This window comes from Poecilia reticulata, chromosome 1 (assembly GCF_904066995.2).
Source record: "Poecilia reticulata chromosome 1, P_reticulata-male-v2, whole genome shotgun sequence".
NCBI classification, from domain to species: Eukaryota; Metazoa; Chordata; class Actinopteri; order Cyprinodontiformes; family Poeciliidae; genus Poecilia; species Poecilia reticulata.
The window spans coordinates 17,962,134-17,978,924 of record NC_088830.1 but is presented as its reverse complement, the minus strand read 5'-3'; the positions used below and the strand labels follow the sequence as shown (position 1 = coordinate 17,978,924).

The 16,791-nt window shown below is 36.2% G+C and overlaps 1 protein-coding gene across 6 annotated transcripts in view; it reads left to right on the top strand.

Moving 5' to 3' along the window:
• The window catches only part of npnta (nephronectin a), a 65,787-nt gene extending 49,526 nt beyond the window's left edge, over positions 1-16,261 (top strand). For all 6 annotated transcript variants that reach the window (XM_081607831.1, XM_081607823.1, XM_008412137.3 and 3 more), the window contains 5 exons: positions 545-931; positions 8,503-8,592; positions 9,703-9,801; positions 11,491-11,750; positions 12,860-16,261. In XM_081607831.1, the coding sequence (XP_081463957.1) occupies positions 545-931; positions 8,503-8,592; positions 9,703-9,801; positions 11,491-11,750; positions 12,860-12,970 (947 nt within the window). In that variant the 3' untranslated portion in view covers positions 12,971-16,261. The remainder of the gene's footprint in view (positions 1-544; positions 932-8,502; positions 8,593-9,702; positions 9,802-11,490; positions 11,751-12,859) is intronic.
• The last annotated feature ends 530 nt before the right edge of the window (positions 16,262-16,791 follow it).

Genomic DNA, 16,791 nt, shown 5'->3' with positions numbered 1-16,791 from the left:
ACAAAGTAATTTCCAACTACAGAGATTTTTTTTGTCAAGATATTTATCTATTCTCTATTTAAACAGCTCTTCAACAGCTCCACATATAGTAATGGTGACTCAAATTAGTAACGCAAGCTTCTTTAAGTTCTTTGCGTCAATAAATTACATTTTAATGTTACTTCTCTGATTTGGAAATAATTAACAGATGGACTGTGATTTAGTATATTTGAAATGTTTGCATTTTTGACAAAATTGTGATATAATTAGGCTTTTGAAAATTAATCTTGGAAACAGTTGACTTTTGTTCTTCCATGAATTTGTTCATGTATTTACCTGAGAGTTGACTCTCCTTTGCAACTGCAAACTTCTGCTTCAGCCAGACATGAGCGAACCAGGTTATTTCAGTCTGCTTATATTTAGTTAACAGATATCACTGAGAAGTCTCAGAGGATGAAATAAAGCTCTCACTGCAAAAGCCAGGCTAATCACTGCAATTCTGTGCCTCATTAACTCCTAAGTGCTCATCTTTCAGCCCTCCATCTGCATTCTCTTATCATTGCAGCCATTCCAAAGGTGGTTATTGACCCCCCGAGACCAGGCAAACTGCCTCCAAATCATCACAACAACATCCCAGACTTGGATCACCAAAGGATTACCACAGTCCGCCCACTAATGACTCCAAAGAAAACCTTCCCCGTCGTTCCAAAATCACCAGTCACCACTACAACCGAAGCCCCGGCGGCCCCCAGGCCGATCACCCCACTTCCACGCAAACCAGCAGTTCCCACTCGAAAGCCCTTCATCCCTACTCGAAAGCCGTCAATACCCACACGCAAACCCTACGTCCCTCCAAGGGTTGTGGTTCCCACAGGAAAACCGCCACTCGTAACCCCTCTACCAGACAACACCATTCAGAGGGAAGTGACCAAACAAAGAGGAGATGTGCACAGTAAGAACCAACATCTTATTTTGTTTTGACAATTACATCAGCATTGATGATCGTTATCAGCATTTGAGGCCGCCGTTTGGTGCAGAGTGGGACGTTTGCATTAAACATCTACAGTTTACTTATTTATTTCTGAGATCAGCTATTGTGTCTTTGACAAATAACTAAGCCAGTGACGCTGAACGCAACAGAAAAGCTGCAGGCTATTAAACAAAAGCAATGAGGTAAAACACTCGATAAAACAAAGTGACACTCCAGAGCTGCTTAGATTACCGACACACAAGCTTGTATGGCAAACCACCTGCCAAAAGCTAGGCTGCACTTATCTGTGTATTCGAATGTGAGGTTCTATTACAAATAGCAACTAATGAGCTTTTATTCTTCAAAGGACCAGGAGATTTTTTTAAGCTGTTTTTGATTTTCTTTTTTTTCTTTCGTTTTTTTTTTTTTTTTTGGTCATTATGCTTTTTTTGTTGTTGGGGTGTAATACTGAACTACATCATTTGCAGACAGTTTGGATAGAACACAAACTCTCCTATATATAGGAGAGGTGTGACATTTATTTGTAAAACTAAGCTTCCTTGCTTTGTAAAACATATCTATGACGATGGTGGTGATGGTACAGTTGTTTGCTTAAATATTTTTCTGTCAATCAATTCAAAGCAGTCTTTATCTTTATGCTGCCAAATTGGATCAATGTGAGAAGATTTTCAATTATTTCATTTGACTGGTACTTTGAGGACATTTGGGACGTTGATATGGCCCAAAATGTAAATGAGTTTAACACCCATGGTCTAACTCCTTAAAAGCAAATTGTGTGAAATGTTTATCACAGAACAAATCACGTTTCATCATTGTTTATTATGTGTGAAGTCTAAAGAAACAAACCAAATCAAAGGTAAAAAAATATGTATACGTAAAGGTGTTGATGAGTTTGATCATTTCTTAGTGGAACAAGAGGCAATGAACACTTTCAAAAGCAGTGATTACAGGGTGTTTGTAAAGGTTTCACCTTTTCCTACAGATGTTCCATAATTTATTTTATACTCCATGATCTACACATAATGTTTAATATCTTATAAATATCTTTATTTGACAAAAATATTGTAGAGTGTCATAGAAATAGAAATATTACTCACTACTATTTTTTCTTTGTTTTCATAGGACCAGGTTCCATTGTTTGTAATTTGTAATCAGTCTCCCTAATTGCACAGTTCAGGAAACATTTTCATCTTAAAATTATGTTATTTCTGGCTTATTTATGCACCACATTGTGGTTGCAGCACAACATGAATCATTGACACTTATTTCATTAAAAGTACATTGACCTTCTTCGTTTTTACTCAACATTTGTAATTAAAATAATTGATCTAAGTAGTTTTAAATGACACAGAAAGAGGCTGAAATCTAACATTACTCTAAAAATGTCAAAAATAAAAGCAGAATTTATCTTCACCTTTCAAATGTTTAAGTAGATGGAAATTGCGTCATTTTAGAATGGGTCCTGCTATAAAATTCTCCAAAAACATAGATTAAGTAAAAGTATTCATCCTCCCTAGCATATTAATGAAAAACAGCCATTGGAAGTCACGTTTGCCACACAGAGTACACAGAAAACATGTACAAAAGGGTGATCTGATCAAATGTGATCACAATTTAACTTTGTGTCTTAAATGTCCAACTCTAAGGGTGGTGGAAAAGTAACACTGCACTTCACCCTGTAAACAACACCCGCTCCTGTAAAAGGAACAAAAGGTCATTCGACAGTGTTGTTCTCAGGGTACTGAATCCAAATACACTGCAGAGTTTTCAGATTTTCATGATTAAAATATTTTGGAAACTGCACCAGTTTCCACATTCCACAGTCATGCAATATATCAAGTTGATTTATCATCTAACATTGCAATAAAATACATTGATGCTTGTGTTAGAAAAGGTAAAAAGAAAAGTTCAAAGGGTTCAGCAGTGCTTTTGACAGTTACTGTCTAAATATAAATAAACTCCCAAGTTTTAGTGAAATTTAGACCAAAGCTCTTATTTAGACAATTAACTAACACATTTTCTTTCTTTAGGAATCACTGCCAATTACAATTATTGAAAAAGGATTGTGTTGTCAAGAGCCGTTAATGTTGCACAAAAATAAGAAAAATAAGACCTCATGACATACGACCTTCTTGAAGGACTGGACACGTGCATCTTATAGGGACGGTATTACGTATTTTCCATTCACATAGTGCCATTTTCTAGCAAAATCAACTAACTATGTTATATATATATATATATATATATATATATATATATATATATATATATATATATATGGTTTCTGATGAACTCCATCCAGATGTTCCACCCTTCTTCCTGTGAATTGTTTGTCTTAATGACCCAGGGTTGCTCAACGGTCCATCTACATCCGTTGCCTGCACAACCTTTTCTTTGAAAAGTTTAAGTTCAACAATCTGTTTCCAAATAAGACATTGGTCATCTATGCTCTCCTGTTCGTTTTGTTCCTGGTTTATGACACACTTTCTACCTAACTACGATTTCTTATGATTAGATAGAAAAAGGAAGTAGAATTAAAGCAACGTTTCCAGGAGACAAAAACAACACACAACCAGATTGATTTTATTGAAATTTGAGTCTATTGTTGGGTCTAGATGTTACTTGTGTGATTAATTTTGAAGGTATCTTCATTTATTGTTACTGTTAAACTAAAATATCTGGCATGGGGAAGTGGGATGATCTTGGGTTTTCTTGACAACACATATAACAAAATAATTCAAATATACTAAGATAAAATAATGGATTAGCTCAACTTTTCTCGCTTATATAAAGAGTAGTTTGCTTAAAACCCAGATGTTACACCGGTTTTCTGCTGAGATGAAACAGTTCAATATTAAAAAAAGGGATTAGACACTCTGGTTGCCATTCGTCTTGCCAGATGGCACCTCATAATTAGAAAACCGAATAGGGAAAGAAGATTGCATTAGCACCTGTCCACACAGCTTGAGGAAGACATCAAGTCTAATAGTTTTCACCCCAGCAGAGTAATTCAAGAAAGCAGAGCTTCCTGTAGGTGATATGATGAATAGAAAATGGGAAGGGAGGGGACATAGCACAGGGTTATTATTCAAATAATTAATCAGAAATCAGAAATGAAACGAGTGTCTCTTTGTGCAAGTCAACAAGTGTTTTCAGGAGAACAGGATGCGTGAATGCACTTGTGCACTCTGAATGATGAATGAGAGTGCTTTTATTTGGAGATGTCAACATCTCCATATTAATGATTTTTGAGATATACAAATTCACAAAACAATACATTAATGTTTCTGTCATATTTTCCATGAAAAATGTTTTATACCCAGCTGATATTTCGACTGCCGAATTTTACTGATGGTTTGATATTTTTGGAGTTTCACGCGACACCATTCCCCTTCCAAACATGGTACGTCCAGTTGGACACAAAGAGTTTCAATACTGGCCTCATCTGACCAGATTATCGTCTCCCAGTATTTTTAAGGCTTTTTCAAATGGCCTGCAGCAAACTTTAAGGAAACTTCATCATAGTTTCTTTTTAGCAGGGTGCCAGGAGCCTGCTTAGAGGTGGTTAAGTGCATTAATTAGTGTCCTCTTTAAAACCACTGTTCTTGTTCATCCCATGTTTTTCAGCCAATGGAAAACATGAGCTTTTGGACAACTCCTCTGTTATTTTTTTACTCTTCTATCAGAAATTGCAAAAGTAACTTCTGGACGTGACTGGTTTATGGTATTCTCTTCATTTCTGGATTATGGTTCCCTCATTCGTAAATTTACAACTACATGACAGGCTGCGTCTCGTGTGATACCTAAAGACAAACCTCTTCTTAGGCCGTCAGTTAGGACTAAACCAGCTGATGTTGTTTTGTATAGGATACACTGCATGATTACTTTAAAAATACATTTTACACAGATTTTGCCTGCTTTCTTGATTCTTCATGCCCTGTAGTGGATTATTCTCTTGTGTTTAATATTTTACCCTCTTGCACTTCATCTTAATTACACATAATTTAAGAACGTATTTGTTTTTATTTCTTGGCTTGTTACCATCATCTAGTGTGACTTTCATGTCAACAGCCCAATGTCTTGTTAATAACCCAGTAAGAAATAATCTTTTCCCTCGAGAAAATAGTCAACATTTTCAATCCTTTCTTTTATCTCTGTACATTCTATATTTTATAACAGGTTTTTTTTTTGCAAAATGTATTTACTTTGCTCCTTTTTTCTTACCCCTTGTTCCTTTTTTATTTATGTTTTCCCACTGCAGTTTCTATATGCACAGACACAAGATTAGCATCAAAGCTCTCAACCAAAAAGCAAACAAGTAAATTTCTCAAATGTGCCTTTTTTTGAAAGTGCACCCCCCACAGGATAAGAAATCCTCAATCCTGTGTGACAATTAAAACCCTTTTAACACCCTCTGTGTTCTGAAAAAAAAGAAAAAAGTCCCCTCCATTTGACTAAAAGCAACTGATTATTTAAGCTCCATAAAAACAGTCTTTTAGGGATGCAAGCTTTAATTAAAGTTGACTATTTTGCATCTGTTCAGCTGAAAATCTTTGGTCCGCATTTAGAAACAGCAAATGGAATCCTAACATAAAATCCCTTTTCAAAAGTTTGGACTCTGTGGAAAGATGAAAACAGTCAAACATAAAATAAAGCAGCGTTTTATAGCACCAATGACATTTTATTTATTTAAACAAATTTTATTTAAGCACAATTTATGCAAGTCCTGTACAATGACATTAAAGTACACCAAAAACATATACTACATGAACCTCTACATGGCATATACAAATATACATGGCTGCATAGTCCTACTGAATGGGGTGGGAGTACTGTCGATGTACGGTCAGCCCATTTCCTGTCCTGAGATGTTGGTAAAGCCTTGCAAAATCTGTCCTGTTACAAATAGGAAGTCAGTGAAGTGCTTTCTCACTTGTATGTTATGCCATCTGCAACCAACATAAGGGTCGGTTTATTTTGACTGAATTTAAGGAATTGCAAATAGTTCAATACATTTGAATATTTTTCCTAACTGGAGAGATTTGGTCTCTGAGAAATGCAACTAGGACAATGTATTATATCACTGTATGCTGATGATATGATTCTTAACAAATCACAGTCCATAAGCTTATTAACTCTTGCTGCACCAGTTTCACTGGCCTGCTTCATTTGGAACATTTCTAAGTTTTTAGCACAAACACATGATGAATGCTCTTTTTTTATTAACCATAGATTTGTAGATGGTGATTCTCACTTTGACAAAAATGTATTTATACACGTTTTTAAGGTCAAAGCCTATCCAGGAAATGTCATAATTGTAATGCAATGCAGTTTGAAACAGTAATCCATGCCTTCATTTTCATCATGGCTGAATTATTGTAATTCCCTCTGTCTCAGAGTCAGCCAGTTTCCACTTACACGTCTGCAGCTGGTGCAAAATGCTGCTGCACATCTTTAAACAAGAACATGTCAGAGAGAGCACATTACCGCTGTCATGGCTTCTCTCCTCCGGCTGCCTGCATATTTTAGAGTTCCTTTTAAAATTCTTTTGTTTGTTTTTAAGGTTTTAAACAGCCTTGCCCTGCCTAATTTAACAGAACTTCTTCACTGCTACAGTCTCTCTTGGTCACCCAGGCCTGCTGACCAGCTAATTTTGGTCCTTCCCACTTGTAAGCAGAAGCTTAGAGGAAAAATATCCGAACAAACCTTTGTATTTTAAGTTATCAATTACTTGTGATTAGCAAAGTGTTTTAATCAGATTTTTTTCTGGAAAACTGCTACAGGAACACTGTAGGAGAGAATATAATACAATTTTCTCGTCCGATCTCTTCAATGTGCTTTACATCCATTCTGTGTGCAAGATTAGAAAAGGGTGCTTTATCTTGACACTGAAACCTAGACACACACACGCACACACACACACACAGGCACACACACAGAGATAGAACGGGATACCGAGGATTGCTGGAGAGCCTGGTGTATGCATGACCTCTCCCACTCTCAGATTTCTTCGGTTGACCGACTTCTGCACTCTGCCAGGTGGTCATGAACCTACAAGACGACAGACTGATTCAGGGCACGTGCTCAGGAATTCGAAGGATTAGTTCAATATTACACAGTCAATTCGTAGATGACTTATACAAAAACAAGCTTTTGATCATTTGATATTACTAAAATTTTGATTTTAAAGTCTCTCAAATATATACATTTTGCTATCTATAAAAAAACCTTCTGTCTTTCTGCAGAAGACTAAAAAATGGTTCACCTTTCATAACAGCTTAGCCTTGTGCAGTTTGGCCTTAGTGGGGAAAGACGGAGGCTACGTTGTTCCTGTGTGTCGTAGAAAAACAACACAAAAGACACAAACTGACTTTTAGCATGAGAGCTATGGAAGTGAAAGAAGGAGTAATGGTGAAAGAACGGAGTCATTCTGACCATGATTCCCAGAGAGAAGATCTTTTACAGGCTTCTTTTACCGAACTGAACTCCCTGCAGACGAGCAAATCCACCTCGTCTCAATCTGCTTAACCTTAGAAGAGCTTATAACAGAGGTGTTTCTGAAAACCTGCCTTCTCACTCGCTCTGTTGTCGAGGTGGAGAAAGACTTTTTCCCCTGATCATGGCTAACTGAGAGAGGAGGTCAGGTCTCATTTTGCAGGAATCATGACCACATGAGATTTACTCCATTCAATTTAATTCATCTTTATTTATAAAGCACCTTGAACCACAAATAAAACTCAAAGCACTCTGCTCAAGAAAAAGCAGACAGCAGAAAAGAAAAGAAAACATTCTTTCTTTATCAAGCCTTAGTAGCAATTTTAAGATAAAAGGTTTATAAAAAGACTAATTCCCAAAGCAAGGAAATGCAAAGTAATAATATAAATCAATTAAAGTTAAGAACAGTAAATAAAAGGCACATAAAGCAAGCCAAAATGTAAGCTGAAGACATTTTTTTTATGAAGTATGCATTACTAATAAGGAAATAAATAAATACCATGATAGGCTTACAGCTTCTTTGAAAAGTAAATAAATAAATAGAATAAAAAGCTTGGAGTTCCGGTGTTCCTTACCCAAAAAAAAAAAAGGAAACTAATTCCAGAGTAAAGGAGCCTGGAAACTAAAAGTCTCCCATTCTTGCTTTGACTTTTCTAGGGTTGACAAGAAAGCCTGCATCTGGAGGATGAAGTTGCCTTGTAGGATAGTAGGCAATGGGTAAAAATAGGCTGTTGAGGACTTCGTATGCAATCAGAAGTGTCCTTTACTCAGTTTTGATTTTCATAGAAAGCCAGACGAGTGATGATGAAATGAGACATGTGGCTCCGTGTAACACAACACAGGTCTGCATCACCTGAAGAATTTTGAAGAAGCTACTTTGGCACCTGTTGTTTTTCAACTTTGACATTGATTTATCCCTGTAAAGTAGTTTTCTGTGTAATGGTAGCAAAGTCATACAACAGCTCCAAGCAGAGCACATTGAATCAATATATTATATTGATTCAATCCTTTATCTAAACCCATGCCTCTTTCCTCAGTCCCTAGGAATAATGGTCACAACACTGTTCTGGACACAGACTTTGACATTGAGCTCGGCAATACAGCAGATGAAGCCAAGGATGACCCAGGTAAGCATGACATGTATGACAAACCACACAGGGTTCAGAAAATAGCAAACGCGAGCTTTGGGACCAAGTGTAACTGAAACAAACTCCTGGAGTTTTTCTTGCCAAGGTGAAGTTAATATAGGGACCAGGTGTGTTTTAATAGGGGGTGACACCTGGCATCTGGACGTGTCGCTTAAGCGATGGCTCACTGCCTACGAGACACTGCCAAAATGTCCTGCTTCTCACACTCCGCTCGTCTCGCTGCTTCAGTGATGAATTGATTGGAAGCACATTAGTTTTCTGCTCCAGGCCTCTGCATCAAGCAAGACTCGATGCACAATTGTACCCAATATCATTAGTGAGCTTTTGTGAAGTCATGTGAGCTTGATGTGATTTATTAATACCAAGGGAAAAATATTGATTAAATGGTCTGAGGATTCGGTTTGGTGTTGCTTTGGATTCATAGTATTTTATTTTTTGTTGTTAGTAGAGACATATCGGAGACCATCTTTCTCCTCACTTCCTGTTCTTTTATGGATAGTTTATTCTTTGATCCGCATTTTTTCAGTCATATCAAAAAGAATATGTAGATCTTGTAAAAGCTGTGAATATTAAATTGTACCGCAAATGCACAATTTTTTTTTTCAAACCTGTTTTTACATTAAAAATTAAGATTTTTCTTTTTACAGCCACGTGACATTTCAGATTAGAATATTACATGAGACCAATAAAAAAGTATATTTGTAACGTATTGATGTGAGCTTGATGACTCGAAAGTATTATACATGCTGAAAATGTATTTTCAGAAGGAGCCTTCAATATAAGAAATGAGCCTAATCAGAACACATATTTTAATTTATTAAGTATGACTGTATTCCCTTCCAACTGATCTGGATTTGGATAACACATAATTTAGACTCACTTGTGAATCTTGGCTCTAGAATTCCTTTATCTAATGAATTTCTGTTTGAGATGCAGAGTTTTTTTTTTCTTTTTCTGGAGGCATTAAATGTTCTCATGAATAACAAAATCACTTAATTTTCACCACACCAGAGGTTCGGCTTTCTTTTCTGTTGATGTCGAAGGCACACGGCGTGAAATCAGACATTTACAATCGGTTCTGTTTCTCAGACTCAGGGTATTTGAGCTGCTCCTTTGATGACGGTCTTTGCGGTTGGATCAGCGACAAAGACGGAGACCTGCACTGGGAGACGACGCCTGATCCAACAGGTAATTGAAGAGTGGAGTCAATCCTCCAAAGTTCCCCTACTTAAGGACTAACGTTTGTTTATAATTTGTTTATACATGGATTTTAGAAAGGCTTGGCATGCATGCACATGCGCGCATTGAAAAGAAAATCTGTTTAGTCCTGCTTAATTACAGGTCAAGATGAGAATGACTTAAGGGAAGTAATTTGTCCTCTGAACATTAGTGCTTTGGTCCACAAAGAAATTTAGATGATAATTGGATTGCATGGTCTATCGCTGACGCATTAGGCTTTATCAAATATAAATATAAAATTAGACAAGGAAAGACATGGTAAATTATGTTGAGAGGACACAACAAGTCTAAAAAGCACATTATCTCTTCTAAGTCTCTACATCTTGTTTGTCCAGTTAGTTAAAGAAGCTAACTGGGTGTTTTCACCAAATTACATATCTTACTACATAAGTGCTGACCTTAAGTAAATAAGATGCAACGTTTCAGTGAGTATCAGCTTGTTGACTGATGTAGAATTAAAATACTTCAGGGCCATTTCCCTTCTGTTTACACAGTGTCTCTGCTATAAATGCTATTTTCTTGACGTTGTCATGCATGAATGAGTATTTTTTTTATCTGCCTCCTTCCTTTTGACCCCCAAAGGCAAACATCACTCTCAGATAAATACTTTTGACTTTGATGGAACTTATAACTTATGCAGTAAGCCTCAACAGATACTTACTACAACTTCAGAAATTAACAATAGCCGTAAAGTGGCTCTGCCAGAGAAGCGAAAATACACATCAGCATTTATCAGCTTTAACCCAGAAGCGCTTTAAATTTAAATTGCTCTGATGCATACATTAATAAAAATGAATCTCTAATTGGCCTGGCAACGGAATAGCTCAGTTTCAGATCAAAGTGTGAAATTATTTTGTGGAGTTTTTGTTTGCAAAAATGGCAAAACTCAAAAGTTAAAAAGTATTCTGAATAATTCAAAGGTAATTGTTAAATGAAAAGCAAAAAGTTGTGGGATAGTCCAAGTTGAAGAACATGGCACCCACAGTACAGAGAAATATTTTTCTTTTTACATTGAGCTGCATAAAACAGGCATGACTTTATGATTCTTTCTAAATTATGCACACTGTCTGACTCAACATACAGCTAAGAGACCTTCAGAAATTCTCATCTTGCTTCTGCAGATTTCTTACCGTTTTCATGTGTGACTATTTGCTTCAGTGATTTAGGTCGTGGCATTTTTCCTGCTTTTTGATTTTACTCTCTGATTATTTATCTTGTAACGTATTTCTTTACCTCAGACAGAAGAACTAAAGCAGATATCATGAGTTGACTTTTGCTGGGGACTCCCAATACCAATACATATTTAGTTAATATATGTAATAAAGTATAGTCTTATTTTATTACCATAGATCCTTCATTTTTATCCAGCTTCAGCAGCTCTTTCAATAGCTGACACTACATACTTGTATTGCAACCACAATGAATACTTTCAGATTTAGAAACATTTGCTTAATTACATCTTTTTCTCCTTGTACAATTAAACCAACATTATTAACGCACAATTTCTAAATTATGACATGCACAGTGTGCTAGATCCAATTTAACATGAACAGGCAATATAATTAATTTTTCCCATCACACCCGACCGTTTATGGCAGTTGGTGTTTATTTATTTACATCATTCATTTGCTCGCACAGGTGGATGGTATCTCACGATCCCAGAAACGGGAAACAAGAGGACGGGACGAGGGGCCCGGCTAGTACTTCCTCTCACCCCGCCATGGAATGACGGAAATTTGTGCCTGTCATTCCGGCACAAGCTGGCAGGCCACCATGTGGGAATGCTTCAAGTGTTTGTGAAAAAGGGAAAGCAGTACAGTCCTGCAGTGTGGGGCCGAACGGGGGGCAATGGCTGGAGGCACACCCAGATCACTTTATGGGGTACAGGCCTGGAAAGTGTAAGTAAAGTTATACAAATTCCCGCTCTATAATCTAACTTGGAAGAGAAATAATCATTCTTTTTACAACTGTTCTTCTAAATTGTGTTTGAAAAATATGTTTTTAGAAATATATCTAAAAAAAAAAACATGAAAAAAATAAAGTGACAGCATGGCAAACGGGAACCAAACTGTAAGTTACGTAAGAATGGTGCAGGAATGGTTACTTCGAAATCAAAGAAGGTGGAAACAGCAACAATTGTCTTCTTTTTCTTTAGGATATTTTTCCAAAATGTGCCCTAAGCAAGTCCAGGTGCTTTCTGATTGGTCAGAATTAATGTAACACAATGTTCAAAAGTATAGTAAGAACAAAGTGTTCAGCCTATACAGCAATGTGTCCAGTAAGGTGGAGAGAGTCAGGAAAGATGTTGGGTGAAAGCAGTAATTTGGGGACATAACGGAGCTGTGCTCTGTCCAGGGATTGAAAAACAATTTGTGGATAGCAGTGAATAACTGCTTTTTACCAACAATTTTTTAAAATAACCATGAATTTTCGTCAGCAGTCGGGAAGACATTTTAATTTCTGCTTTGCCTCTCGTCAGCATTGTGTTTTAAAAAGACACTATTTAGTGGGTAAGATGAATAATGTTGTCTTCAGATTCCTTAGCAATCTTTACCCTCTGTTGGTTGGCAGAATCTGGGGGGAGTAAAAAGAATGACTCCACGATTTTATTCTGTGTTGCCCATGAATGAGTGACCATAGGTTTGACATATTCACGATTGAGAGGAAAACTGTTTTCTTCATAAAACGACTGGTAGTCACACCCATCACCAATGTCTGTTCTCATAACGTTCTGGAGAGACCTTTCTCTGAAGCCTCATTTTGGATTAGAAACGCATTTTAAATTGGTCGACTGCCTTAAAATGATCGGTTGGGCTGATTGAGATTTATGCTGCACATTTTAAAGATTAATAATTTTTTCATGGCTCTGTAGTAGGATAAAATATGCCCTTTAAATTTAGCATATGACAGTATAAGTACTGTAAAAGCTTTAGTGACCTCTTTTATCAATAATCAGAGCGTGATGACCTTTTCATCGTAGAAATACCTGTTTTCTGCTGTTCAACAGGTTATCTTGAAGGGGGAACGTGGGAGAGGCAGAAGTGGGGAGATGGCTGTGGATGATATTACCTTGAGGAAAGGCTCCTGCACAGAGGAGCACAATCTAAGGAGACTCTGACTGAAAGAACAGTGAAGGGCAGACAAAAAGGACAACGAGAGGAAAAACCATCCTAAAGAGAAGAGACTCTGCTGTGACGACACCTCCTTATTCTGCTCTGATCCTTACTTTGTCCTTCTCATCCCCCAGCCCTATTGTGAGTGGTATCAAAAATGATGCACACAGTTTAGTGTTACAGGAGGTTTTTCCCTATTCATCTCTCCGTGAACAAGAAGAACTTAGTCAAATCTCGAGGGGGATATTTTTGGCAGCACTCTCCGGTCGTCTCACCCCACAATTTCAGTTCTCTGAACTGTGCATGTGCTGATGTATTATGGAAATGTACTGCATCTCATATTGGCTCTGGCAGCCTCCAGCCACACCAGGAAGATTCATTTGTTTTTCTAAAGAGAAATCTGTTCCTTTGCTTTGCATTTTTGTTTTGTCCAAATATTGTGAACACAGTCGATGTGTTTTAATTCACTTGCTTGTGAAACACACAACCGGAAATGCAGTTACTGTTTTTGATAGAGGACAATATTAGACTTGGTGCTGGTTTGTTTTTAGAAGAAGTTCAATTTGCCAAAATTAGATTTTAAAATTGGATTTTTCTAAATGGATGTAGTTCCAGAGTTAACAGGTCACAGTGCCAAACTTCAATACAATAAAGCTGTACATTTCCGCCAAAATATTTTCAGAATTTCTTAGATTAATTTACATATTTACTTGGATAAAGACTTTGAAATTTCTTCACTTTGCAACAGAAATTACATTCTGTGATTAACGTTCAAATTTAAACATTAAAACTAAAGTCAGAAATATGTTAGATTTTTTTTATTCATTTTTTTTATCAGAAATATCTCTGAAGTTTTCTGAGATTATAAAGTCAAGAGCTGCACATCTGGACAATTTAAGCGGTAGATCTGGGCTCTTTTCCTGCATCAGGATGACATCTCCCAGATTCAGACCTGATGCAGCCATGTTGCCGCTTTTTCCCCCTCATTGTCTGAGATGTGCATTTTGAATCATATTTGAAGTGTTTATGTCAGGTCTACACTCAGGAGATATCTTTCTGAAAGAGGAAAGGAGCCCAGATCTACCCACACTGTGCATCTCCTAAATTTACCACTTAAGCCTTAGATGACTTCCGTCACTTTTTGTTACAGAAGTCTGACTTTATAATGTCAGTAAAGTTCTCTGTCTTCTGTTGCTTTCAAATTTTTGGCTTTATAATATCAGAAAATATCTTTGCTTTGTTGTTGGAAATTTGTGCCCATTTTATGAAGAAGTGTTCCCTTTGTTTTGCAATTTAAAACGTAAAGTTTTTTTCTTGTAAATTTGTGAAATTGATCTTAAGATTTCAGATTTTGGTGAAAATGTACTTATCTGCGGACAATTATTATTTTTCTTTTATCTACAGTACTACATTATATTTAAATGCATAACTGAGGTGTCAAATATTTATATAAGTGATCAGTTATAGAAATGAGATTAACATATTAATTATAGTGTAATTAATGCAAATAAATATATGCATATTTAAGGATATTTAACAATATTTTTTCAATACATTAAATGTGGAAATAATTCAAATTTTTACTCAACTTATGTTAAAAAGGATAGAAATGTTTTGCCATTTATGTATTTGTTTTAAAGGTGTGTTTTGCAACACATGATGAATTGACTATAATTCATTAAAGTCAGAGAGCAGAGCTAACGCTGCTGTACAAACAGGGATTAATATACAGTTTGGTTGTGTAATTTTACCTATTACGTGTGATAATGGGCAGCAGCACAATAAATATTAAATAATGAATCGATAATGGAGTATGAAACAGGACATGATTTTCACACATAAATTAAAGTGTTAATTATCTCTACATTTAATTATAATGTATATTATTTAAATGATAATAGAATTTTTTTTCTTTCATGTATTTATTGCAGTTTCCTAAAAACTGTCACATACAATTGTATTTCACAAATTATTTATTGATGAGAAGCCCTTCTGGTCCTTTATCAATTGGAAACAGGTAAGTTAAAGGGACAGTTCAGTTTTTATTAAATATTTTCCACCTAAAAATATTTTTTTGTAGTTTAGGTGATTAATTTGTTGCAGACACTTTGCATTGCTTTTGGATCACTTGTGTGATGTTTTAAAAGAGTCGTGCTCTGGCACTAGGTGTAGAGAGTCTTCAGTGTAAAAAAAAAAAACTGACTGATGCAAAAGCAGCAACAATGAACAAAGAATCACTGATAAAAAAATCCAATCCAATAGATGGTGAAAAAAAATCCACCTTTATTTGAGTTCATTGAGTTCTGAGTTGCTCTCTGACTCCAATAAGTTCTCCAAACTGAGATCTCTGTGTTGTTTTCTGCAAGTGAGATACTGACTGTCCACAAGTGCTCATATGGACCAATCCCCATTTAAACAAATCACTAAAAAACACCCAACTATTATGAAATGTTTTTGAGAATACTGTTTTATATGTTGCTTCAAGGTTACAAAACATCTACAGCACCTACTGACATGCAAAGTGCAGTCAGGTGAGTTTTCAGTTCTCATTGTTTTCTTGGAGAAATACATGATTTCATGGTTGCTGTGAACATTAAACATACCATTGTAATACCTGGAATGCACCGCACTGTACTGTAAAATGTTTTGTCTGCAATTAGAAATAGTTTTACAATTTAGTGATTTTGAAAGCAGACCTTATGGTTCTTCTTCTACAGTTTGCCTCCGGAAAATCTTGCTCTACCACTTCAGCCTCTTCTTTCACCATTGAATAAACATGGAAAATCTCACTCACCTGTATGCCCTGTAAAAACAAGCTCAGTATTCTAAAAAAAAAAATAAAAAAGCTTGTGAATATTACTGGTTTTTGACATAACTTGTTATGGTAGATACTTCTGCATATCTTGGAAGAACACCAGGTTTCCTCTTTTAGTTTTTTTTTTTCCTTTTTGCAAAATGATTCCGTTTTTCAGTACCATCCCCATCCCTTCTTTTGTCTGGCGCCCCCTGCAGACCAACTACCTGAAGTGTTTAAAAAAAAGAAAAAGAAGAGACAAAGGATTTTGGGCACTCACAGTTGAACGTTTTCTTTGTATTGTGCTTTGTTATATGAAATGTATTTGTTACCGACATTGACTGATGAGCAGAATGGTATATTTGTAAATGTATTCATGTGTACATACTCTGTACAATGCCATATGCTGGTGTGATTTATATGTTATGTAAATTCATATATGAATGTTGATTGGACTTGGTTGGTATTTCAGTATTTAATTAAAGACCCGGTGGAAGCCTTACACGTGACCCCTTTGTTTGCCGTAATAATGAGGGAATTTGTCTCATTTCAATGTGCTCAGATCCTTCATCTGATATTTACGCTTTCAGACCTGCTTTATAATTGAACGCTTAAAAGACAGAATTATGTAAAACGTATCTTCAAATGTAGAACATGTTCCGCTGGATGTTGAACTAAGCGATTAATCTTGGGGATTTTATTCAGAGCTTTTGGTGTAGCTGATGCATCCATTAAAAAACTAGACCACTAGCTTTTCCCATGGCCATTTTAGCCAAACCCTAGTGCTTAGTAAGTGAAAAGAACATCTCAAAAATGTTCAGCTGACTACTCTGGACGCATGAAAAGTAGAAAACACATTACAAACCAGATTCATACGAGGTGGGACAGACTAAAACTCACCCAAAACTGAATCCAATCCTTTTTTGATTATTGTGTTTCATCTGAATTGTGGGCTGTGTACACATAATTGGACCATGCATCTGAAATTCACACTGAGTCCTGCTTCTCATTAAAAGAAGGGAGCTTTTTCAT